Genomic DNA, 27,093 nt, shown 5'->3' with positions numbered 1-27,093 from the left:
TGGTCTCCTCATTGTGTCCTGGATCTCCTGGATAGTTTGTGCTAAGAAGTTTTTGCATTTTGCATTTTGCATTTTCTTTGACAGTTGTGTCAATATTTTCTATGCTATCTTCTGCACCTGAGATTCTCTCTTCTATCTCTTGTATTCTGTTGGTGATGCTTGTGTCTGTGACTCATGATTTCTTTCCTAGGTTTTCTATCTCCAGGGTAGTCTCCCTTTGTGATTTCTTTATTGTTTCTATTTCCATTTTTATGTCCTAGATGGTTTTGTTCAATTCCTTCACCTGTTTGGTTGTATTCTCTTGTAACTCTTTAAGGGCTTCTACCTGTTTACCTGTGTTCTCCTCAAATTCTTTGAGAGTGTTATATATGTCCTTCTTAAAGTTTTCTATCATCATCATTTGAAATCATTTTAAATCTGAATCTTGCTTTCCTAGTAATATGGGAAATTTAGGACTTTTCTGTGGGGGAGAACTAGGTTCTAATGATTCCAAGTACCCTGGGTTACTGATGCTTATATTCTTGCACTTACCTTTCACCATCTGGATCTCCTTAGTGCTACCTGCCCTGTCTCTGACTGGAGACTGTCTTTCCTATTATCTTGGTTGTATCAGAACTGTGTGAGGTGGGTGTTACTACTGGGGTAAGAGCTGGGGCACAAAATCTGCTCAGTGCTCAGGCACAGACAGGAAGGAACCAGTGCTCTGGGCCAGGAGTGACTTCTTGGGTCCCAGTGGGTCCCAGTTACTCCATGTTTGGCGTGGGTGTTGATTTCTGCTTACCTAAGATACTGCTCGGGTTAGAGTTCCTGGGAGGCCTGCATCCTTGTGTTCTGTGAGATTGGGGGCAGAGCTGTCACCTGGGATCTGTTCAATTTTCGGGCTCAGATCAGAAGGGGACAGATTTTTTTTTTTTTTTTTTTTTTTTTTTTTTTTTTTTTTTTTTTTTTACTAAACTGCCCACTGACAGTCCAAAATTGTATCTTGTGTCAGTCATTACATTTTCTCTTTTAGCAGGTTTTGATATATGTTTTCAAACATCAAAAAAGCTCCAGGAGATACTCAGTTCAATGCTTTAGATATTGCATCAGCTAGAGAAGAGTTGATTCATTACAGCTCTTAGAACTAAGATTCATAAATGTATGGCTACTAAGCAGGTGAAAATGTGAATAATTTTAGTCAGGAATTCTTGTATGTATAATAGACTAAATTTAGAATAACAATTAGGACATGAAGGATGAAATATGAAATATTGATAGGTTGAACTTCAGAGTAAATATAAATAGATGATAATTTTAAGGTCCACACATTGATGGAGCAATATTTTTTCCAAAGCCAATTCCCTTGTGTGATGTAATGATCTACAGTTAGTAACATAGTTCACAAGGATTACAAATTTTATGTTACACCCATTGTTATGGTTATAGCAATTTATCCCAAGCAAGAAATGTGTTCTCTCTCCCTCTCTCTCTCTAGGTCTGGCAATTCTTCTGAATGTACAGCTGGGTGAGTTTTATATCAAACCTTTCTTCAACATCAATCTTTAATCCTGATTCATTATTTCTCATGTAATTATCTGCTAATCTGATTTAATTTTCATTTGATGTATAAACTCAAATGTTCATACATAATTGAGGAAATGTAGTAGACTTGCCTCTCAGGTAGTCGAATAGTATCAGTTTTCTTTGCTGTACAGACAAGTAAGATGAGTTGAGAGTTTTGAAATTGCCAACTTCTAGATTTTACAAATACTGTGCTTATCTCTTGTTTTTTTTTTTCATAAGGCACAAAATTTTTCCAAGATTGGACTATGAATTTGTTACAATTATAAGCAATGGAGTCAGAGGCTGGTTAGTAAGGTGTACACATTAGCATAAATAAATATTCACAGCATTCATTACTTCCTGGATATCATGTATCTGATATCCAACAAATAAAATGATAAAGGCAAAATTATTAGACAGTGTCACAGACATCTACTTCAGAATACTATTCCTCTGATAACTTTCCACAGCATTTTCCTACCAGCTGATGTGCTACTATACCAGTTGGGCTAAGGACAGACCATCAGTAGGGAGTTTCAAACCTGGCAATATTGACCCCTGCCTGTGTACTCACCTGATCTATGCCTTTGCTGGGATGCGGAATAATGAGATCATCTATACAAGTGAGCAGGACTTGACTGACTATGAAGCATTAAATGGTCTGAAAGACAGGTAAGGACAGAGATATCTGTTTTTTTTATCAGTGTGCCAATAGTTGCTAAATCTCAGTGCATTCTAAAACGTATGTCAGAATCAACAAAATTGCTTGATGATTCCATCAATGTATTCTTAAGTTTTAAATTGAGAAAGTTGTATCATTATTTTTTTTGACTTTTTTTTTATCACTTATGGCCTTAGATTCTGTATATACATATGTAAGTGTGACAACTCTGTTAGGATATATGTTACTTCACACTATACTTTGTATGTTGTGTTCTTTCTCTGGTTCAGTGTGTTGTTTGACCAACACTATATTCCTATCTCTCAGTGAGAATCATCATTATATTTTCACATTCTATGTGTTCAAATATCATAGATAGCATTTGTAATTTAGACCATATTCTGCTTGTCTGTCTTCCACCTATTTCATATAATACCATGCCTAACAGCTACATAAATATATTTGCAAAGAAACAGCCCCAACTTTCATTCTTTTAATGTTTGAGTAGTATTTCTGGATATAAGCAGAGCACACCACATTGCCCATTCATCTAATTCTCTATAATTACTGCGACTTAAGTTGCATTTGTGAACCAAGCTACAATTACCGTTGGTACACTGCCTCATCTTAAGAACCTTCAGTATATATACTTTGGAGATAAACTTAAGAGTCTGGTTTTTTTTTTTTTTTTTTTTTTTTTTTTTTTTATAATGTTGCAGTTCTACCATTCTGAAGGTTCTTCATAATGCTTTCCTGTGCAACTGTATTTAATTATGTTTACATCAGTAGTGTATAATTTTTTATTAATATACTTGATAATTAGTTTCAATCTTCTATTATTATAGCTACCATCAGACAGGAGAGTATAGGCCAATGTACATAAAATTTAAATTTAACCTTTAATCATGGTGTTAAGTTTGCTTAATTCAAAAGTTAGATAGGTGTCTTTCTTTGAGAAAAGTCTTCCCAAAACTTTTTTCTTTTTTTCAAAATGATTTTTATTCTTGATATTCAATTACTGATTTATGCATTTTATATTAATTCATTATCATATTATACTTTGCAATTATTCTCATGAGTCTAAACCTCCTAATTCTATTCAGATTATTTCTTTCCCTTTCTGTATTTGTGAGAAATAAATTGACCAAGCTATTTTAATCCTTCAATAGTTGCTTTTAAGTTTGTGATACATAATAAACATTCATGGTCCAAATCAATCACATGGAGGTTTCTTCATGTTCTTTTAATAATTTCAAAGCTTCAGATCTTATGTTTATATCCACACTCCTATTTCAGTTTAGTTTTGTCTGTGCCGTAAGCCTGGGTCACAACTTCTTGTTTAAATTACTTGTGTGAACACCATTTTCCTAGGAACATTCTGCTGTGGGACTTTTGTCACTTATGGGTTGGAATCCAAATGTTAAATAGCAAAGAGGTACACAATTCTTTTTTTTTACACAACCTCTTCTGACAGTGTCAAAGATATTATAGTGATGGAAACATTAGTGGTATGGTTCATCTTTTCTCTGTCAGGGTTTTTTGTTTGTTTTTTTTTTTTTAAAAAAACAAAAACTGCAACCTTTGCTAATTACTTCAGGAAGCTAGAACTGTGGGCCACTAGAAGGTAAATATCATTGAGCCCAATAATTATAAATGTTTAATAAATTCTATAAAAATTTTGTTATATTTAACAATAAACTGATCACTTATTTCCAGCAATTGATATGTTAGCTAGTTTAGACATACCAATGCTCTGGAAGACTCAGATGGCATCTTTCATCAGTACTAATGTTATATTTAGGATGAATCTAAGCTATGATTTCCAACTGCAAATGGGTTAAATAAAAGATCTTATATTTAATAATGTCTCTTGTATATCTCTCATCAAAACTAAATAGATTGCTGAAAGTAATGTCTATTCCTACTACAGATCACAGAAACTGAATATCTGAAGAAGGGCAAGAAATCTAGAAGTTTAACATCTTCTTGAAAGTGCTAATCAATTACTATAGGATATGATGTGTCAAAAAAGTATTTCAGTGAATATGTATACTTCCAAGAGAACTGATTAGTATGTACTGATATGGATTGAGAAAATAAGAAAGATCAAAATATTTCTCATTTTTTAACTAGGGAGAATGTGAACTAACTATGGGTCTAAGTTCCTTGCTCAAAAATGCAGCCACTATACTACTTGGTAAACATTTCTCAAATCTACTATTAAGGACCCTACCCTAAAATTATGATAATAAAGAAGTTTATTAAAAATTACACAATAGTGAAAATAAACTTCCTCTGTAATGTGATGTTATGTCAGAAAAAAATGAATAGTATAAGAAATATTTGTAAAAAACACTGACTTTTTATATAATGAAGGCAAACAGTTTTGATATTTGTCTTTTTCTGTCATTTTTGAGGAACACTGAGCTAAAAACTCTTCTGGCCATTGGAGGATGGAACTTTGGATCTGTCCCGTAAGTTCTATACACATGGGATACTGGCTTTTGTACTTGTAGGCAGACTAGAGCTAAAGAATCACAGGTCAATTACTTTACCTGATTGAAAAGATAATTAAAGAAAAATTAAAGAGAATTAAAGAAAATCCATTGAGGAAATAGGTTAACATAAAAATAATTACAATAAAGACTCCAATAAAACAGTAAATATTCTTCCCAGGTATACATATGGACTTCACAATTTCAGATATAGCCTAATATTTTGGGATGCATCCACATAGAGATTCTTAGCTATAAGAAAAAGCATTTAATTAAAGTATTTAATGTTCTTAAGACATTGAAACTTGTTAGTAGTTAATATGGTGCTGGGAATATAAAGGGTATTATGAGACAGGTGATGTGAGTGCAAAGGAAGGATGAGAGAGAGAGACAGGACATCTTGGTGAAGGACAAGGAATCAAAAATCAGCTGTGAACTGTTTTGTTCCCAATGTGTCCATGTCATTGATGCCTAAAACTAACTTCTTTCAATATACATAAGGTTCAGTGCCATGGTATCTAGTCCTCAGAACCGTCAGACATTCATTAAGTCAGTCATCAAATTTCTTCACCAGTATAAGTTTGATGGCCTTAATCTAGACTGGCAGTACCCTGGGTCACGTGGAAGCCCTCCTAAGGACAAACATCTCTTCAGTGTACTGCTGCAGGTGGGTCAATTCAAAAAATTCTTTGGTCCTAAATGGTTTAAATCTCTCTGTTTCAAGGATTCTGAGTACTTGTAGAGTAAAACCAAACAATTATAGACTTATAGAATCTTAGCACTGTAAAGGTCCTAACTTATTATTCATTTATTCAAAAAATCATGTGAGACATTCCTTTTCATGGTATTTATAACCAGAGTGCATCATCATGTGGCATCTAGGGAGTGATTCCAGTGTCATGATCTTCATGCTACAGACAAAACTATTAACGTACAGAGAGTGTTTGAGTAACCCTTTCAGAATCACACAGCTAGTAAGTATCACAACTACTTGTGTTGTTTGCATATAGAGTTCAATTCTTATAAGCCAGAAGTTCATGGGTACAGTTTTAAGCAAAGAACAAGGCAGAATATTTGGCTTCATAAGTGACACATATGAGGTAATCTAGGCAACAAATGAAACATCTTGATAACTGGCATGAATCACCAGAGTACAAAAGAAACTCAAAGTTGTGAGTACCTGACTGGGTTTGAAGAAGGATTAGAAAGCACTTGTGACTGAGAAGGACTCTGTTGTCATTAAATTAGGTAAGGAGGCATTAGTCACAGTGAAGAGATAGAGATCTGTCAGAAGTGACATGGTAAGACATGTGAGTTCAAAACAGCATCACGTTCTGATCATGTGGGAGCTTTATGTTTACTTAAGGATCTGTAATTCTCATGTATAACTATGGGGTACTTTGAAGAATTGTACATAATAATCAAGATGTATGACAAAACTAGGTCTTTTGTGACATTAACTAATAATGAATTGGTGGTATCCTGATCTGACAGTAAGGTACTGAGGTGGGACACAGAGTCAGATGAAAGCCAAAGGCTGATGACCTCTGGCTTTAACTCTCGTACTGTCCTGGGGACCAGAAGCTGATGGCTTCTAGCCATTTAACTCTCTCTTGCTGTTCTGGGGGGCAAGAAGCTGGTGGCTCTGGCAGTTTAACTCTCTTGCTATTCTGGGACCAAAAGCTGATAGCTTGTGCAAATGTAACCCTCTTATTCTGGGGGCCAGAATCTGATACCTCCTGCAACTAATTCTCATTTCCTCTCAAGAGTCCAAAAGATATGAATTCTGGAAATTAACTTCTGCTGAAAGCACCAGAGACATAATGAAAGAAAAAACTTAATTACTTGGGTTTTTACTATCTGAGTCAGCGGGCCCTTGCTAGCCAAGATAGAGGCTACAAGTTCTTTATCTCTTCCTGAGAGAGAGAAAAAAAAAGAAAGAAATTCAGGCACACACAGACACATGCACACTGGATGAAGTAGCAAATGGCTACACCAACTTTTATTTTTGCTTCCAGATTTCATATATTTTTATATCAAATTTCCTATGTAAGAAAAAGACTACCTCATAGATAATATATTACACAAATGGGGAGTTACAGAAGGATTTAGATAGTAAGTTCAAAACAGTATTTCATTTTATAATCTTATTATAATTTCAAAACAACTGTTTCACATGGCCTTCCTCTAGCATAGTATATATATTTGGCCTTATTTATTTTTGGACTTGACCTAGGATAAAGAGTTTTCCTTGATCACAAGTCTTTTGTAAGCCTATTTATCTTCTAAGTGCAATTTATCAAAGCTCATAGTTTTCCTTATTATGTAGGCTTTATTTAATATTCTATGAAGAGGAGCCACATTCTATTTTTAACACTAACTTTATTATCCCCACAAGTTGATTGGTATACTCTGTTAAATTTCATGATATGAAATTTGATTTGAAGGCATATACTGGAGATATCATCAGGGGTAGATGATCACCATTAAAAATGAATAGAATACCTGTGCCACAATGCTGTATACCCAAATACCACCAGGAGAAAGCTGGTCTCCCAGGAGTGCAGACACACCTGTGAGCACAGGTAAAACAACCCCTTATTATCAGAGGTACCCACTCAGAACCCTCAGGACACAGGAACCAAGGAACAGCCTGAGACAGGATCCTTCAAATTTCTGTCTGCACCCCAGAGCTGATCCTGCACCACAGCTCTCCATACCCAAATTCATCATAGAGAGAACAGGTCTCCCACGAGTACTGACACACAGGCTTGCAAGAGGGACAAGTCACATTCAGAGACAGAAATACAAGCTAACACCAGAGATAACCAGGTAGCAAGAGGCAATGGCAGGAATATAAGCAACAGAAACCTAGGCTACTTGGGATAATCAGAACCCAGTTTTCCTACCACAGCAAGCCCTCGATATCCCAACACACCAGAAAATCAAGACTCTGACTTAATATCACATCTCAATATGATGATAGAGAACTTTAAGAAGGATATAAATAACTCCCTTAGAATAATATAGGAGAATACAGGTAAATAGGTAGAAGCCCTTAAAGAGGAAACACAAAAATCCCTTAAAGAATTGCAAGAAAACTCAACCAAACAGGTGAAGGAATTAAACAAAACCATCCAGGATCTAAAAATGAAAATGAAAACAATAAAGAAATCACAAAGGAAAACTACCCTGGAGATAGAAAACCTTTTTTTCTAAAAAGAGATCAGGAGTCATAAATGCAAGCATTACCAATAGAATACAAGAGATAGAAGAAAGAATCTCAGGTGTAGAAGATACTATGGAAAACATTGACACAATTGTCAAAGAAAATGCAAAATGCAAAAAGCTCCTAACCCAAAACACCCAGTAAATCCAGGTTACATTAAGAAGACTAAACCTAAAGATAATAGGTATAGATGAGATTGAAAATTCCTAACTCAAAGAGCCAGTAAATATCTTCAACAAATTATAGACAAAACTTCCCTAATCTAAAGAAAGAGATGCACATGAACATACAAGAAGCCTGCAGAACTCCAAATAGATTAGACCAGAAAAGAAATACCTCCCATCACATAGTAATCAAAATACCAAATGCACAAAAGAAAGAAAAAATATTAAAAGCAGTAAGGGAAAAGGGTCAAGTACCATATGAAGGAAGACCTATCAGAATTACTCCAGCCTTCTCAGAGAGAATAAAATGTAGAATAGAAGATCCTGGGCAGATATTATACAGAGCCTAAAATAACACAAATGCCAGCCCAGGCTACTCTCAATTACCCAGCAAATCTCTCAGTTACCACTGATAGAGAGACCAAGATATTCCATGACAAAACAAATTTACACAGTATTTTATCACAAATCCAGCCCTACAAAGGATACTAGATGGAAAACACCAACACAAGGAGGAAAACTACAACTTAGAAAAAGCAAGAAAGTAATCGTCTTTCAACAAAACCAAAAGAAAATAGTCACACAATCATAAAAATAACATCAAAAATAACAGGAAGCATCAATCAGTATTTATTAATATCTCTTAATATCAATGGACTCAATTTCTCAATAAAAAGACAAAGACTAACTTACTGGATACGTAAATAACACCCACAATTTTGCTGCATACAGAAAACACACCACAATATCAAAGACAGAAACTACCTCAGAGTAAAGGGCTGGAAAACAATTTTCCAAGCAAACGGTTTCAAGAAACAATCTGGAGTATTCATTTTAATACCAGATAAAATCAACTTTTAACCAGAAGTTATCAAAAAGAATAACGAATAACACTTCATACTCATCAAAGAAAAAAAATCTACCAAAAAGAACTCTCAAATATATATGCTCCAAATGCAAGGGCACCCACCCACGTTCGTAAAAGAAACTTCACTAAAGCTCAAAGCACACATTGTACCTCACACAATGACAATGGGGGATTTCAACACCCCACTCTCAGCAATGGACAAATCATGAAAACACAAGCTAAACACAAAAATTGAAACTAACAGAAGTTATGAACCAAATGAATTTAACAGATATATATTGAACATTCCATCCTAAAACTAAAGAATATACCTTCTTCTCAGCATCTCATGATACTTTCTCCAAAATTGATCATATAAATGGTCACAAAACAGGCCTCAACAGATACAAGAAAATTGCAATAATCCCATGCATCCTATCAGATCACCATGGACAAAGGTTTGTCTTCAAAACAACAAAAACAACAAATAGTTTGTTAGCAACAAAAACAACAGAAAGCAAATGTACACATGGAAGCTGAACAATACTCTACTCAATGATAACTTTGTCAAGGAAGAAATGAAGAAAGAAATTAAAGACTTTTATAATTTAGTAAAAAAGAAGGCAGAACATACCCAAACCTATGAGACACAATGAAAGCAATGCTAAGAGGAAAACTCAGCTCTGAGTGCCTCAAAAAAGAAATTGGAGAGAGCATACACTACCAGGTTAATAGCACACCTGAAAGCTCTAGAACAAAAGGAAGCAAATATACCCAAGAGGAGTAGAGAGAAAATAATCAAACTCAGGGCTGAAATCAACCAAGTAGAAAGAACTATACAAAAAATCAACAAAACCAGAAAAAAAGAACTATACTAAGAATCAACAAAACCAGAAGCTGGTTCTTTGAGAAAATCAACAAGATAGAGAAACCCTTAGCCAGACTAACCAGAGGACACAGAGACATTATCCAAATTTATAAAATCAGAACTGAAAAGGGAGATATAACAACAGAAACTGAGGAAATAAAAAAATCATCAGATCCTACTACAAAAGCCTATATTCAACAAAACCAGAAAATCTGGGTTAAATGGATAATTTTCCAGACAGATACCAAATGCCAAAGTTAAATCTGGATCAGATAAATCATCTAAACCATCCTATAACCCCTAAAGAAATAAAAGCAATCATTAAAATCACCCAACAAAAAATTTTCCAGGACTAGATAGTTTCAGTGAAGAATTCTAACAGACCTTCAAAGAACACCTAATACCAATACTCTTCAAACTATTCCACAAAGTAAAAACAGAAGGAACACTACTCAATTCATTCTATGAGGCCACAGTTATGCCATGTATTCTTCCTTGGAGATGGAATGACAAGTTACTATTAGTAACTTGTCACAATTTATTTTTATAGAGGACTTTATAAGATTTTTTTTTCTAATTTTATCATGTTTAATGTTCGAACTCGATTTTTAAAACTGGGTGAGTGCATATTACTTTTAGCTTCACAAGATATCAATTATATTTAAGAGGCATTTAACTATTATAAACTGTTTTGATGGCTTTAAAAAGTGAATAGAATATAAAGGAAGTCTTTTAGTGTTCCCTTGCAGGCCTTTCATCAGACAGGAAAACAACCAACCATGGTGAGGTAAAAATGTAACTTGGTTTAGCTCAAATTTTTTTGTAACAACCATTGCTGGATCAAGACTTGTTGAATATGTCCCAGACCATTTTATTTTAGTCATATTTGGGCACAAAATAATTTTGAAAGAAATATTCAGATAACAAGTCAGTCCCAAGATTACAACAATGTAACACATGTTTACACTGAGATTACTTACAAAACCCATCTGCACAACAAGAATGAGTACTGCTGACACAGAGAAACTGTCCAAGATTTGGGTGCCTGTGGAACTTCACTGAGGTAAACATAATGTGTCAGTATTGTCCAGATGACTTAAGATAACATAGAAGTCACTTAGGCTGTTGAAAAGCACAAATTATATCACTCATAAGGATGGGATTTATGGCCTAGAAGTGATGTTCAATGTTTTATGGGGTAAAGGTTTGAGAAAATAAATTCTAGCAGATATGGAAAGAATGTGATTAATCAGAAAACAAAGGATCTCCACGCTGTAAAACTACATCATTGCTGACTTTCCAAGAAAAACAGCTAAACATCTCATTCTATTGTGAGGGAAGTTGTATGATTTATTTTCCTGGCTTCTCTGGTGCTTATTTGTGTGCAGAAGGCCTTTCTGTTCTCTAGAAAGACAAAAGAATAAATTCAATTTCTCCTAAAAGGATGTAAAAAACATTATTGCTATTTAATTTGCAGGCTGTTCTTCTAGACACTTAGCAACAAATTATTTTCAATATCACTGCAGTAAATGGATTTTTACTCAGCCTCTAAAAAGTTGCAATATTAAGTACTAGTGAATGACAATATTTTTATGTTTAATAACTTTGATAGAAATAGAACCTAAATAGTAATTAAATCATGCTTCTGACTGATATTTACAACTGAGTGATTTTATTAAATGAGACAAAACTTAAAATCACATACTACAACTGATAGGCTTAACATTTGAAATGATTTGTAACACTCATTTTTTCATGACTTTGGCCAGTAACATGTTCTCATCATTTATTCCTCTTACCACATGGCAAAATGTGGAGTTTTGGTTTCTTTCTTCATTTCATAAAATTTCATTTTAACTTACTTTCTAAAATATTCTGAGATACTTCCCAACTCCATGCTCACCCAAATTCATGTCTTCTCCCCAGCTTTCTCAAAAGAGAAATAAGGCAATGAACAAACAATGCCCACAAAACATATCAGAAGAAAAAATGAGAACATATGAGAAGAAAAATGAGCAGAAGAAATAAACATACTTTGAAACAATGTGTGTCACATCCAGATAATACAGCTACGAGACAAGCCTGAATATGAAGACATGATTTGAATTTTATAAAGTCCTATGGATTATAAACAGGCACTGAATTTGGACCTCTTACTCAGATCTTACAACTTTCTCATTTCAATATTTGACTAAGCACAATACAGATCCTCTGAGCTAATTCAACCACAGGAGCAATGCCAGCATCTCTCTGCATCATTGCAAGACATTACAGGTTCAGATCGAAATCACTTACAGAGTGCTGGATTTAGAATCAGCTCTAACCAGACATTAGAGCCTGCAATTTTAAAATTTCTATACATATTAGGTGTCAATATATTAATATAATCTATTTATTTTTAATAATTCTTGAGGTATTTACACAATAAAGTAAGAGAAAATTTGTAAATGTATACTGAAATAATTTTATAGGACTCATACTTATCTTAAAAATATCTGAAATAATGTAAGTATATTGTACTTTTTTGTAGGAAATGCGTAAAGCTTTTGAGGAAGAATCCATTCAGAAAGACATTCCAAGGCTGCTACTCACTGCCACAGTAGCTGGAGTCATTGCCACAATCCAGTCTGGTTACAAGATCCCTGAACTGTCTCAGTAAGTGAGGATACATCTTCAGGACTCCTGTGGGAGTTTAAACAAAGGTCACTTGTTCATGAGCTTCTTGTTGCTTCAAGGCATTGTGTATAGGCAGTGTTATGGTTGTGCTTTGACTACATAGGTATAAAAAATGGCCCTAAGAATAATTCTTAAATTTATGTTCACTGATCTTCTAAATAATATGTTTATGTATATAAATATTTCATACATTAATACAATGTATTTTGATTATATACATTCAATAATAACTTGCTCTCTAAATCATTCTAATAGCTTATAATTTTCATTCCTCTAAATTACAGGTTTTCTGCTTTTAATTTTTCATGATGATACTATCTTCTTATACAAATTCTAAAGCCAATATATGCATGGCTATGGGCTCATCCAGTGGAATACAGGCACCTAACAATGACCACATTCCTAAGGGAGGTTGAATCTTGTACATTTTGCAGCCATTAATTAATAATTTTTTATAATATGTTGGGCTTGGGAGTGGAACTGCCTGCCCAAAATTCTGCAATTTTGTGAGACTTGATATCCTGTAGGTATTGTGCATTTAACACCAGCTGCTCTGAGATAATGTTTCAACAGCCACATCTGGTGAAGAAATCAGCATTTCACCATCTTCCTTTCTTACTTCAGCAGCAGTTAATTCTTCCCAAACTCTCTTTGTATCATATTCTTTCAACCTTGAATATGAGAGATGTTAGTAGAAATGTCAGTCTAGAGTTGAGAACTCACACTTACTTAAGATTCTGTACTTTAACCAATAACGAGTATATGAATTAAGAACTTTTCTTCAAAAAAGCATATATTCTGGAAAAAACTAGAAAGCATCTTATATCTATGGAAATAAACTCATAGTTGAATGGAAGTTTAATACTATGAGAGTCTAGTCAAACAACAAATGTTGGTTTCATGTTGGACCTGTGAGTTTTTAAGGCATGAATGTTTGGCCAGATTTACCATAACAGGTATAAAAAATACCAAATATTAGGCTTCATATACAATCAGAAAGCAGGTTATTGTCTCCATAGTGATCATACCTTTAGTGAATAACTTGTATAGTGTATTGGTACTTTAGCATTCAAGGCCTATCACTGGATATGATCATTGGTGTCTTTTTACCCCAGAAACCTACCTTACATATTTGTCATGGTGTAGGCTTTCTGTACAAAGAGAAATTGCACTGTAAGTTTTAGATAGGTTTCTCTATGTCTAGAGCTAATGTGCATTGCTTTCAGCAGAATGTTTTTAGCATCAAGTATTGGTGAGCATTCTAGAGCATTTGCAATATGCTGAATTGTTTTTTGTGTCTCTGATGACTGCAGGAAAGATCATATATTAGAATTATAACATGTTTGACAGTGATATTTTCATTTAATAGCTCATATCTTTTTGCAGTAGTATTTTTATCCATACAGTTTACTTGTATTCGAATATATGATGAATATTATATTTTATTTATATTATGAGCAAGTATATTAACTTAATTCTCTTTTCTATATAATTCATTACTTTATAAGTTATTTTCTATCCCCTAGTCTCACAAAATTCCCATGCTTACTTAAATACATTAAAAATCTAACTCCTAAGTATTTCATTTCACCAATGTTCTATTATACTTTGATTTTATTTTTTTCTTTTGAGTGGTAGAGGATAACTTTACCCATGAATTTTTTTCAGCACTCATAGCTGTAGAAAAAGTGAAATCAGAGAACTGGACAGGAGAACATGGGGTAGAAAACAGATACATATATTAGGGTGTATATTAGGGAAGAATACAAGGATGAACTTGAAGAAACATAAATGAAACATTGATTCTAAGACCTTTCCTGTACTCCAGGTCTCTTGACTACATTCAGGTCATGACATATAATCTCCATGATTCACAAAATGGGTACACTGGAGAAAACAGTCCTCTCTATAAATCTCCAACTGACTCTGGAAAGAATGCCTATCTCAATATGGTAAGACATTAATAGATTCAAGTGAAATTGGGATATTAATGCATGAACTTATGCTATTTAATGTATCTAAAACACTGCAACTATGTAATCTATTTTGGAAAACATATTTATTAGCTAAATATCATACATTTTGACATATCAGAGCTAGGAACTAATCTATACAAACACGGGTCACCAGATGTCTACCAATAATTTTAATTTCTGCCCTACAGGATTCAATCATTACCTACTGGAAGGAAAATGGGGCAGATACTGAGAAGCTCATAGTGGGATTTCCAGCATATGGGCATACCTTTATCTTGAGTGACCCCTCTAACACTGGAATTGGTGCCCCTACTGTTAGTGATGGCCCACCAGGGAAGTACACAAGTGAAAGAGGACTCTGGGCTTACTATGAGGTCAGTATATTGGTTGTAGTAGGGAACTAGAGACACATTTCTGTTTAAAAACTAGAATCTACTGAAAGTGTATGTTGATTGTATTCAGTATGTAACTTCCTATTCAGATAAAACGTGTCAAATTCTTAAATAATTTTATAGTATAATTTCATATAATTAGTAGTAAGAGGTACTTGTATACTTTTTCTATTCAAGTAGATACAATGGATCAAAATCTAGTAATCATAAATATGACTATAGGGTATCCATTTCCGGCTAGGGTGGCTTCTAAAAGTACAGTACAAGTATGAGGGCTACATATGATCATTTTAAAACCAACTCAAGAATTAGTATTCCTTTGTGTCCCTGCTTTGTTTGATATGCTTGTTCTCAAATTCAATGTCCAGAAGTATGTATAGATAGATGAAATCACACCATGGTAGTATACGCAATGAAGATTACTGTGAAACCCCATGACTAATACTTACAATTTCAACTTTTATGAGGCAGGAATATAAGAATCATCAGTTTGAAAACTATCTTAGCTATAGATTAGACAAAATTTCAGAAAATAAAAATGGGGTAACAAGGACTAGAGATGCACCTTAAGTTAGATCACTTTCCTAGTCTAGGGAAAGGCCTAGATGTATCCTGTAGAGCCAGTAATTCCAAGGAAATATCTGTTAAATGTAAGACAAATAAAAATTCTTTAGAAAATAGAGAAAACTCTACAAGAGAATGGAGAAACTACAAATGAACTGGATGTTATTATTCCTTCTTGGTATTAAAATTTAAAAGATCTGAATCTGTTTGTTTAAAGATTTGTACATTTCTGAATGATGGAGCCACTGAGAGCTGGGATGCCCCCCAGGAAGTACCCTATGCCTATCAGGGCAATCAGTGGGTTGGCTATGATAATGTCAAGAGCTTCAAGATGAAGGTAAGCTTAGACCACTGAATGTGCTGAGATTGAAGCATGATTTCCAAGAAATCAAGAGACTCATGTCCTCTGTTTCAATAGGCTCAGTGGCTCAAAGACAACAAGTTAGGAGGTGCCATGGTCTGGCCCCTGGACATGGATGATTTCACTGGTTCTTTCTGTCACCAGGGACGTTTCCCTTTGACTTCTGCTTTAAAGAGAGATCTGAATATACACAGTACAAGTAAGTGACACTACAATTATACTCATAGTGTACAGTGCCCTACATTCATTCAAAGGCTGCCTGGACAACCCCATCCCCACTCCTGAGTCATATTTTCAATTCATTCATGTGCTCTTTTCAAAGTGATAGACACTTCCCCACCTGTTCAATACCATTAATTTATGTTACACACTTACTGGGAACCAGGGCTACCTTGAGGGTGAGGCAGGCTGTTCCAGGTCTATTAAGTATTCGGGTTATATGAGTCTGCAGAAACTGTACTCACCTTCACTATCAGATTTTATCCTCTTTTAGCTGTGTCATAGAGTGGAAATCTGTCCCTTTGTGGACTTTTATCAGAAATACTTTGAATGTGGTGTCATATATATGTCTGTCTATATTTTCTGTAACTTTTTTTTTTTATTTTTTTTATTTTTTATTTTTTTTATTTTTTTTTATTAGATCTTTCATTTACACTTCAGATACCATCCCGTTTCCCCATTCCCCCCCTTAGAAAACCCCTATCCCATGCCCCCTTTTCCTTTTTGCATTTATACATTTTTTTAAGAAATGTTAATCATAGGCTTTATAAGTTTGGTATTGTTCAATCAGAGGGGTAACCCACTACCCAACCTAGATATATCAACTATCTTTGACTAGTGGAGATACATGAACATTTGCTTCCCTGTCTCCCCCCTCTATCTCTCTTTCATCACCTAGCTTCTCCTCTCCTTCTTCTTCTCCTCTTCTTACTCCTTTTCTTCCTCTCAGTACTCCTCCCACCTTAGCTCCTCCTACACATCACCCTTCCTGTTAAAAGGAAACTTTTCTCTCAAAATACAATTAGAGCATAATTATGCCTATTTGTACCAGTGAGGTACAAGATAGTCCTAATACCCAGTCCATCCTTTTGTTGACTAACCAGCACCTCTGTCATCTATCCTAACTAAAACACTTAGTTCTGAACCTGGCTTTTTCCTTGGCTTTAGGATGAATGTCAGCTGATGACCATACACTCAGATCTTTTCTCTCAAAGTAAATAGCTATAAGTTTTCAACCCCATCAGAAATCCAGAATGACTGAGTTGACTATAATTGTGGGAAGCACAAAGCATAGCTTCTAAAACTTAGCCAATTTATAGAGACCTCTGAACACCTGGACACTCGCTCTACTTCAAAACGTTGGAGCATCTGTTCTTCTGCCTTCTGGCCCAGGATCATCTGACAGACCATAGTGCTGCAGAATTATTAAGGGCTGATTACTCTGTCTAGGCAGATATAATCAGTCGACTATTCTGCAAGTGTGTCCTTTTCGGGACAGTAATTTGTCTGTAGAAGGAAAGTGGCAATTCTTGCCTAGTGGCTGTCTCACCACAACTGGAGTAACTCCAAGGATGCTCAATTTCTTCTTAGAATTTAACATAGGAAGCTGTCCGGAGCAGACAGGTCTCTAATGAAAATGAACATTAATACTGAAATGTTTGTCATGTCAATTCTAAGGATTTCTGATGTTTTGAAAACCAGCTATCCATGTAAGGTAATCTGGACTGTTGCCTGTTAACTCCACTCAGCTATTTCTAAATAAAACATAGAGAACACCCTTATAATAAACTCCAAGTCATGAATTTGCTATAGTCCCTTAACTCACAGGCTGACCATCTCAAATCAGTTAAAAAAAAGTTAAAGAAGGACTGGGTCTAAGCTTTGTATTCCTAAGTGTGTTATACTGGTACAATGCCTATGAGAGTAACAATATTCATCTCACTCTTATATCACTAAGAAGCTCATGCCAATGAAAACCTTAAAATTTGTAAACAAAGTAAATTGGTCCCATTTAAGAATTTATATCTTCATCTTGATATTAATTATACAGATTTCTACTAATAGGTTATGGCTATGCAATAAACCCTAGCTAATCCTCTCTATTCTGACAAAACCACTACTTTTCCCTAGGGAGACAGCCCAACATTTACCACCTTAGTCCCCATGCCCAGGGAATAGGGGCGCTGACTCATCATTAGCTTCTTCAAGCTGATTATGGGCGTTGAGATATTAGAAGAGGAGTGGGGGGAGAGCAAGTTGACAATCCTCTGATGCTGTGTCTTTGCTGCCTCCAGATGGAATTCACGGACCTCAGAGGTTTGAGCAGGTCTGCCCAGCTTGCTTGTTGAGTAGATACACCAAGGTTGATCATTCTGCAATATACAATTCTCAAAACAAATTTTAGTATCAAGATAGTTTTTTTTTTTTTAAAGAAGGCTGACATTTTATTAAGAATGTTGGTTCTAACCGCTTTTCTATTTTTCCCCTCTTTTATTGGATATAATATTTACATTTCAAATTTTATCCCCTTACCATATTTTCCCTACCACCCAGGAACCCCTTATCTCATCCCCCCCTCCTCCTGCCTCTATGAAGGTGTTTACCCACCTACCCCCAGCCTCCCTCCCCACCCTCAGATTCCCCCCCCCTCAGTGCTCAGCCTTCAGGGTACCAATGATCTTGTCTCCCACCTATGCCCAACAGGGCCATCCTCCCCTACATATACAGCTGGAGTCATGTGTCTCTCCCTATGTGCTCCTGGGCTGGTGGTTTAGACCCTGGGGAGCTCTGGCTGGTTGGTATTCTTGCTCTCCTCACAGGGCCACCAGCCCTTATGGTTCACGGTTCCTTCAATTTACTCTCTAACTCCTCCATTGGGAACTTTGATCAGATTAATGGATAGCTGTGGGTATCTGTCTCTGGGTATGTCCGACTCTGAGAGACCTCTAAGGAGACAGCCTTATCAGGCTGCTGTCACCTTTCCCATCCTGACATCCCTATCAGCGTCTATTTTTGGTGACTGCCTATGGAATGAATACCCAGACACAATGGTCTCCCTACAACCCCCCCTTCAGATTCTGACCCACACTTTGTCTCCATATTTGCTCCCTTGGTTATTTAGTTACTCCTTCTAAGAAAGACCTAGGCATCCTCACTTGTTCTTTCTTCTTCATGAGCTTCGTGTCGTCTGGTAGTTGAATCTTTGTTGTTTCAAACTTTTGGGCTAATCTCTGCTTATCAGTGAGTAAATACCATGTGTGTTCTTTTGTGATTGGGTTACCTCACTCAGGATGATATTTTCTAGATCCATCCATTTACCTAAGAATTTCTCGAATTCATTATTTTTAATAGCTGAGTAATATTCCATTGTGTAAATGTACCACATTTTTTGTATCCATTCCTCTGTTGAAGGGCATCTGGGTTCTTTCCAGCTTCTGGCTATTATAAATAGGGCTGCTATGAACATAGTGGAGCATATGTCTTTGTTATTTGTTGAGGCATTTTCTGGGTATATACCCAGAAGTGGTATAGCTGGGTCCTCAGGTAGTGCTATGTCCAATTTTCTGAGGAACCGCCAGACTGACTTCCAAAGTGGTTGTACCAGCTTGCAACCCCACCAACAATGCAGGAGTGTTCCTCTTTCTTCACATCCTCGCCAGCATCTACTATGACCTGAGTTTTTGATGTTAGCCATTCTGACTGGTGTGAGGTGGTATCTCAGTGTTGTTTTGATTTGCATTTCCCTGATGACTAAGGATGTTGAGCATTTCTTAAGATGCTTCTCGGCCATTCGAGTTTCCTCAGTTGAGAATTCTTTGTTTAGTTCTGTACCCCATTTTTTAATGGGGTTATTTTGTTGTTTGGCGTCTAATTTCTTGAGTTCTTTGTAAATATTCGATATTAGCCCCCTATCAGATGTAGGATTGGTAATGATCTTTTCCCAATCTGTTGGTTGCCGTTTTGTCTTGTTGACAGTGTCCTTTGCCTTACAGAAGCTTTGCAATTTGATGAGGTCCCATTTGTCGATTCTTGATCTTAGAGCATAAGCCATTGGTGTTCTGTTCAGGAATTTTTCCCCTGTGCCTAGGTATTCGAGGGTCTTCCCCAACTTCTCTTCTAATATTTTCAGTGTACCTGGCTTTATGTGAAGGTCCTTTATCCACTTGGAGTTGAGCTTTGTGCAAGGAGATAAGAATGGATTAATTTGCATTCTTCTACATGTTGACCTCCAGTTGAGCCAGCACCACTTGTTGAAAATGCTGTCCTTTTTCCACTGGATGAATTTAGCTCCCTTGTCAAATATCAAGTGACCATAGGTATGCGGGTTCATTTCTGGGTCTTCAATTCTGTTCCATTGATCGTCCTTTCTGTCTCTGTACCAATACCAAGCAGTTTTTATCACTACTGCTCTGTAGTACAGTTTGAGGTCCAGAATGGTGATTCCCCCAGAGGTTCTTTTATTGTTGAGAATAGTTCTGGCTATCCTAGGTTTTTTGTTATTCCAAATGAATTTGTAAATTGCTCTTTCTATCTCTATGAAGAATTGATTTGGAATTTTGATGGGTATTGCATTGAATCTGTAGATTGCTTTTGGCAGGATAGCCATTTTTACTAAATTAATCCTGCCAATCCAGGAGCATGGGAGATCTTTCCATCTTCTGAGATCTTCTTCAATTTTTTTCTTCAGAGACTTGAAGTTCTTGTCATACAGATCTTTCACTTGCTTTGTTAGATTCACTCCAAGATATTTTATTTTATTCATGGCTATTGTGAAGGGTGTCATTTCCCTGATTTCTTTCTCTGCCTGTTTATCCTTTGAGTAGAGGAAGGCTACTGATTTGTTTGAGTTGATTTTATATCCAGCCACATTGCTAAAGTTGTTTATCAGGTTTAGGAGTTCTCTGGTGGAAGTTTTAGGTTCACTTAAGTATACTATCCTATCATCTGCAAATAGTGAAATTTTGACTTCTTCCTTTCCTATCTGTATCCCTTTGACTTCCTTTTGTTGTCTAATTGCTCTAGCTAAGACTTCCAGTACTATATTGAATAGGTAAGGTGAGAGTGGGCAACCTTGCCTAGTCCCTGATCTTAGTGGGATTGCTTCAAGTTTCTCTCCATTTAGTTTGATGTTGGCTACTGGCTTGCTATATATTGCTTTTACTATGTTTAGATATGGGCCTTTTATTCCTGATCTTTCCAAGACTTTTAACATGAAGGGATGTTGAATTTTGTCAAATGCTTTCTCAGCATCTAGTGAGATGACCATGTGGTTTTTCTCTTTGAGTTTATTTATGTAGTGGATTACATTGATGGATTTCTGAATATTGAACCATCCCTGCATTCCTGGGATAAAGCCTACTTGATCTTGATGGATAATTGTTTTGATGTGTTGTTGCATTCGGTTTGCGAGAATTTTATTGAGTATTTTTGCATCAATATTCATAAGAGAGATTGGTCTGTAGTTCTCTTTCTTTGTTGGGTATTTCTGTGGTTTAGGTATGAGTGTAATGGTAGCTTCATAGAATGAATTGGGTAGTGTTCCTTCTGTTTCTATTCGATGGAATAACTTGAAGAGGATTGGTATTAGGTCTTCCTTGAAGGTCTGAAAGAATTCTGCACTGAAACCATCTGGCCCCGGACATTTTTTGGTGGGAAGATTTTTAATGACTGTGTCTATTTCTTTAGGCGTTATGGGACTGTTTAGATGGTTTATCTGCTCCTCGTTTAACTTTGGTACCTGGTATCTATCTAGAAAATTGTCCATTTCCTCCAGATTTTCCAATTTTGTTGAGTATAGGCCTTTGTAGTAGGATCTGATAATTTTTTTAATTTCCTCTGTTTCTGTTGTTATGTCTCCCTTTTCATTTCTGATTTTATTAATTTGAATGCTGTCTCTGCGCCCTTTGGTTAGTCTGGCTAAGGGTTTGTCTATCTTGTTGATTTTCTCAAAGAACCAGCTCCTGGTTTTGTTGATATTTTGTATAGTTCTTTTTGTTTCGACTTGGTTGATTTCAGCCCTGAGTTTGACTATTTCCTGCCGTCTACTCCTCTTGGGTATACTAGCTTCTTTTTGTTCTAATGCTTTCAGGTTTGCTGTCAAGTTGTTAATGTATGCTCTTTCCACTTTCTTTTTGTGAGCACTTAGAGCTATGATTTTTCCTCTTAGTACTGCTTTCAATGAGTCCCACATGTTTTGATATGATGTGTCCTCATTTTCATTTAAATCTAAAAAGTCTTTAATTTCTTCCTTGACCAAGTTATCATTGAGTAGAGCATTGTTCAGTTGCCAAGTGTATGTCGGTTTTCTGATGTTTTTGTCCATGTCAAAGACAAGTCTTAATCCATGGTGGTCTGATAAGGTGCTGGGGATTATTTCAATCTTTTTGTATCTGTTGAGGCCTGTTTTGTGACCAATTATATGGTCTATTTTCGAGAAGGTACCATGAGGTGCTGAGAAGAAGGTGTATTCTTTTGTTTTAGGATGAAATGTTCTATAGATGTCAGTTAAGTCCAATTGGTTCATAACTTCTGTTAGTTTCATTGTGTCTCGATTTAGTTTCTGTTTCCATGATCTGTCCATAGCTGAGAGTGGGGTGTTGAAATCTCCCACTATTATTGTGTAGGGTGCAATGTATGCTTTAAGTTTTAGTAAAGTGTCTTTTATGTATGTGGGTGCCCTTACATTTGGGGCATAGATGTTGAGAATTGCAAGTTCCTCTTGGTACATTTTTCCTTTCATGAATATGAAGTGTCCTTCTTTATCTTTTTTGATTACTTCTGGTTGAAAACTGATTTTATTTGATATTAGAATCGCTACTCCAGCTTGTTTCTTGGGACCATTTGCTTGGTAGATTGTTTTCCAACCTTTTACTCTGAGGTAGTGTCTGTCCTTTCCACAGAGGTGCGTTTCCTGAATGCAGCAAAATGTTGGGTCCTGTTTACATATCCAGTCTGATAGTCTATGTCTTTTTACTGGAGAATTGAGTCCATTGATATTAAGAGATATTAAGAAAAAATGAGTGTTGTTTCCTGTTATTTTTGTTATTGGCAGTGGAGATATGTTTGTTTAGCTACCTTCTTTTACGGTTTTTGGAAGATTACTTTCCTGCTTTTTCCAGGTTGTAGTTTCCCTCCTTGTGATGGAGTTTTCCACCAATTATCCTTTGAAGTGCTGGGTTTGTGTTGAGATACTCTGTAAATTTGGATTTGTCATGGAATATTTTGGTTTCTCCATCAATAATGATTGACAGTTTTGCTGGGTATAGTAGTCTGGGCTGACATTTATGTTCTTTTAGGGTCTGTATGATATCAGTCCAGGATCTTCTGGCTTTTATGGTCTCTGGTGAGAAGTCTGGTGTAATTCTTATAGGTCTGCCTTTATATGTTACTTTGCCTTTTTCCCTTACTGCTTTTAGTATTTTTTCTTTGTTTTGTACATTTGATGTTTTGACTATTATGTGGCGGGAAGTATTTCTTTTCTGGTCTAAACTATTTGGAGTTCTGTAGGCTTCTTGTATATTTATGGACATCTCTTTCTTTAGGTTAGGGAAGTTTTCCTCTATAATTTTGTTGAAGTTATTTACTGGTCCTTTAAGTTGGGAGTCTTCCCCCTCATCTATTCCTATTATCCTTAGGTTTGGCCTTCTCATTGTGTCTTGGATTTCTTGTATATTTTGGGTTAGTAGCTTTTTGTATTTTGCATTTTCTTTGACAGTTGTGTCAATGTTTTCCATGGTATCTTCTGCACATGAGATTCTCTCTTCCATCTCTTGTATTCTGTTGGTAATACTTGTATCTATGACTCCTGATTGTTTTTTTAAGTTTTCTATCTCCAGGGTGTTCTCCCTTTGTGATTTCTTTATTGTTTCTACTTCCGTTTTTAGATCCTGCATGGTTTTGTTTAATTCCTTCTCCCGTTTGGTTGCATTTTCTTGTAATTCCTTAAGGGATTTTTGTGTTTCCTCTCTAAAGGTTTCTATCTGTTCTTTGAGAGTGTTATTTATGTCTTTCTTAAAGTCCTCTATCATCATCATGAGAAGTGATTTTAATTCTGAATCCTGCTTTTCTGGTGTGATGGGGTGTTCAGGGCTTGCTATGATGGGGGAACTGGGTTCTGATGATGCCATGTAACTTTGGTTTCTGTTTCTTACGTTCTTGCGCCTGCCTTTTGCCATCTGGTTAATTCTAGTGCTACCTGTACTTCTGTCTCTGATTGAAGCCTGTCTTTCCAGTTGTCTCGCTTTTGTTTGGTCTTCTAGGAGTCCAGATGTCTTTGTGATTTTTTTCCAGCTGCCCTGATTACAGTGGCATCTCTAGGATGCCTCAGGATATGGTGCCTTTAAGGTAGCAGTCCAGCTAGATGTCTGCTGTTCTGGGTGCAGTGTCTCCTCTTGGATATCTCAGGGTATGTTGTCTGACACTCTGAGTTCAGTTGTTCCTCTCTGGCTCTGGGTTGAGCGGACCTTCCAGTATGTCTCAGGTGGAATCCGGGGTCCACACAACTGCAGACCTGGTAGAGGTCTGGTCTGGGACTCAGACCCTGCAGCCCTCAGACCGGAGGGGGGGCGAGCAGCAGAAGGAGCGTGCTAGCGCTGGCTATGGGTTCTATGGATCCCCCAGAATGTGTCTGGGGGACTCCTGGGTGCACTCACCCGCAGGCCTCAGACTGCAGGAGGGGCGAGCGGCGGAAGGGGCGTGCTAGTGCTGGCTATGGGTTCTATGGATTCCCCAGAATGTGTCTGGGGGGCTCCTGGGTGCACTTACCCGCAGGCCTCAGACTGCAGGAGGGGTGAGCAGTGGAAGGGGCGTGCTAGCGCTGGCTATGGGTTCTATGGATCCCCCAGAATGTGTCTGGGGGGCTCCTGGGTGCACTTACCCGCAGGCCTCAGACTGCAGGAGGGGCGAGCGGCGGAAGGGCTATTTTCTGTAACTTATAGTATATTCTGAGATTTTTTCAAAAACTCGTTTACCCAGTTAATATCAAGGAAATATTGCTTATGGCACTAATGGTAAAAAGCAATACTTTTAATTGCTAGTCCAGCTTGCTCTGAGGTAGATTTAAGAGACCTGGAGATAGGTTAACCCCTAGAATTATGTTGCAAGTTTCCTAAATACTATATCTGGATTTATTATCTGATATAACCTGAAAGACTCTGAAATCAATTGCTTTTCTAGTCCATGTCATCTAGATTGTATTTTTCTTCTCCAGTTGAATCCAGGATCACTTCTATGTCTTGCTTTGTGTGTTTCAGGTTGTTACACCTCTTATCGAGGAGAACTTTAGACAGTAATTTGTCCTTAAAACTAAGACTAAAAGCAAGTTCAACAGCTTTTCAACAATGGATTCTGCATCATTCTTCTATGGAGAATAATAAGACTAAGTCCTTGGCTAGCCTGAATTGAATCCCAGATTAGTACTACTAAGATGGACATCTTCCTGCTGTACCAGCTGGGAAGAAACAAAGAATGATCTTCATCTATCTGTTTTAGCTAAGCTCTGAACATCTTCCTTTGCTTTTTGTAAAACCACCTTGCTTGTTTCTTGCTTTCATAATAAATTTCACATTCAAAACATCAGAATCTCTTGTGCTTTATGTACAACTTTGAGGAAATCATTTCTGCTCATGGGTTATACTGATAAAATGGCTGTGGGAAGTAGTGGTTAAACTATTTTCTATTTGACTTCAGGCTTTCTCATGATTGAGGCTGAGATGAAAATGTTTGATAATTGTCTCAGATTAAGAATGACAACATGAAGAGGATGGGTTTGTTACTTTGCCTATAATCCAGAAGTTGCTACAGCATCCTCAGGATGACAGCCTACACACAGTGACTTTTGATGTAACCAATTATGCACTCCAACGTATTTTTACACATGCCTTGAGAAACCAGAGCTGTTTGATCCCTTCTTGAGTTTCTTCCAGCTTTTGAAGACCTCTAAGTATTCCTCATGACTTGCTGCCTGAATACTGCTGTTGAAACAGGGTCTTACTAAACCACCAAGTTTCTTAGGTTTGTTTGGCACCTGTTCTCCCCTCCTTCTCTTTTGGTTTACTTGGCATTCTCATTCAAATGGCAATAAGTCCATTTGTTGTTTAAGAAGTCACTATTGCTGATGTCAAGAAGTGCTTGTTGAGAGGAGCCTGATATAATAATCTCCTTAGAGCCACTGCCAGAGCCTTACCTATACAGATGCAGATACTTGCAGCCAACCATCAGACTGAGCACCAGAACCCCAATGGAGGAATTAGGGGAAGAACTGAAGGTGTTGAAGGGGTTTTCAAACCCATAAGAAAAACAAAATGTCAACCAACCAGACACCCCAGAACTCCCAGGGACTAAACCACCAACCCAGGAGTACACATGGAGGGACCCATGGCTCCAACTGCATATGTAGCAAAGGATGGCCTTATCTGGCATCAGTGAGAATAGAGGCCCTTGGTTCTGTGAAATTTTGATATCCTACCATAGGGAATTGCTAGGGCAGTAGGCAGGAGTGGTTGTATGGGTGGGAGAGCTCCCTCATAGAAGCAGATGGGAGGAGGGGTGGGATAGAGGCTTTGTAGAGGGAAAACCAGAGAAGGGGATACCATTTGAAATGTAAATACATAATAGAAACAATAAGTAAAAGAAGTGGATATAAACTTTACAATATTCATCTTCTTTGGATGCAGTTCATTTCTCTCAGTGTAAACATGTGTTACATTGTTGTAATCTTGGGACTGATTTGTTATCTGAATATTTCTTTCAAAATTATTTTGTGCCCAAATATGACTAAAATAAAATGGTCTGGGACATATTCAACAAGTCTTGATTCAGCAATGGTTGTTACAAAAAAATTTGAGCTGAACCAAGTTACATTTTTACCTCACCATGGTTGGTTGCTTTCCTGCCTGATGAAAGGCCTGCAAGGGAACACTACAAGACTTCCTTTATATTCTATTCACTTTTTAAAGCCATCAAAACAGTTTATAATAGTTAAATGCCTCTTAAATATAATTGATATCTTGTGAAGCTAAAAGTAATATGCACTCACCCAGTTTTAAAAATCGAGTTGGAACATTAAACATGATAAAATTAGAAAAAAATCTTATAAAGTCCTCTATAAAAATAAATTGTGACTAAGGAGAAGCCACCCAGAGACTGACCCACCTGGGGATCCATCCCATGTGCAGTCACGAAATGCAGAGAGACTGTTGTGGATGCCAGGAAGTGCATGCTGACAGGAGCATGATATAGCTGTCTCCTGAGAGGCTCTTCCAGAGCCTAACACATACAGAGGCAGATGCTCGCAGCTAACCATTAAACAGATCATAGGG

At 36.6% G+C, this 27,093-nt stretch overlaps 1 protein-coding gene across 1 annotated transcript in view; it reads left to right on the top strand.

Annotated features, from left to right (window-relative positions):
- The window catches only part of LOC117707236 (chitinase-like protein 4), a 32,401-nt gene extending 7,055 nt beyond the window's left edge, over window positions 1–25,346 (top strand). The window contains exons 2-11 of the mRNA XM_034500669.2: window positions 1,475–1,504; window positions 2,013–2,214; window positions 4,621–4,677; window positions 5,200–5,365; window positions 12,337–12,461; window positions 14,311–14,434; window positions 14,647–14,832; window positions 15,632–15,751; window positions 15,833–15,974; window positions 25,027–25,346. Coding sequence (XP_034356560.1) covers window positions 1,475–1,504; window positions 2,013–2,214; window positions 4,621–4,677; window positions 5,200–5,365; window positions 12,337–12,461; window positions 14,311–14,434; window positions 14,647–14,832; window positions 15,632–15,751; window positions 15,833–15,974; window positions 25,027–25,058 — 1,184 coding nt within the window. The 3' untranslated portion in view covers window positions 25,059–25,346. The remainder of the gene's footprint in view (window positions 1–1,474; window positions 1,505–2,012; window positions 2,215–4,620; window positions 4,678–5,199; window positions 5,366–12,336; window positions 12,462–14,310; window positions 14,435–14,646; window positions 14,833–15,631; window positions 15,752–15,832; window positions 15,975–25,026) is intronic.
- Window positions 25,347–27,093: the final 1,747 nt, after the last annotated feature.

This window comes from Arvicanthis niloticus, chromosome 4 (genome assembly GCF_011762505.2).
Source record: "Arvicanthis niloticus isolate mArvNil1 chromosome 4, mArvNil1.pat.X, whole genome shotgun sequence".
Lineage (NCBI taxonomy): Eukaryota > Metazoa > Chordata > Mammalia > Rodentia > Muridae > Arvicanthis > Arvicanthis niloticus.
The sequence above is the reverse complement of the archived record's forward strand: the minus strand, read 5'-3'. Positions and strand labels throughout refer to the sequence as shown.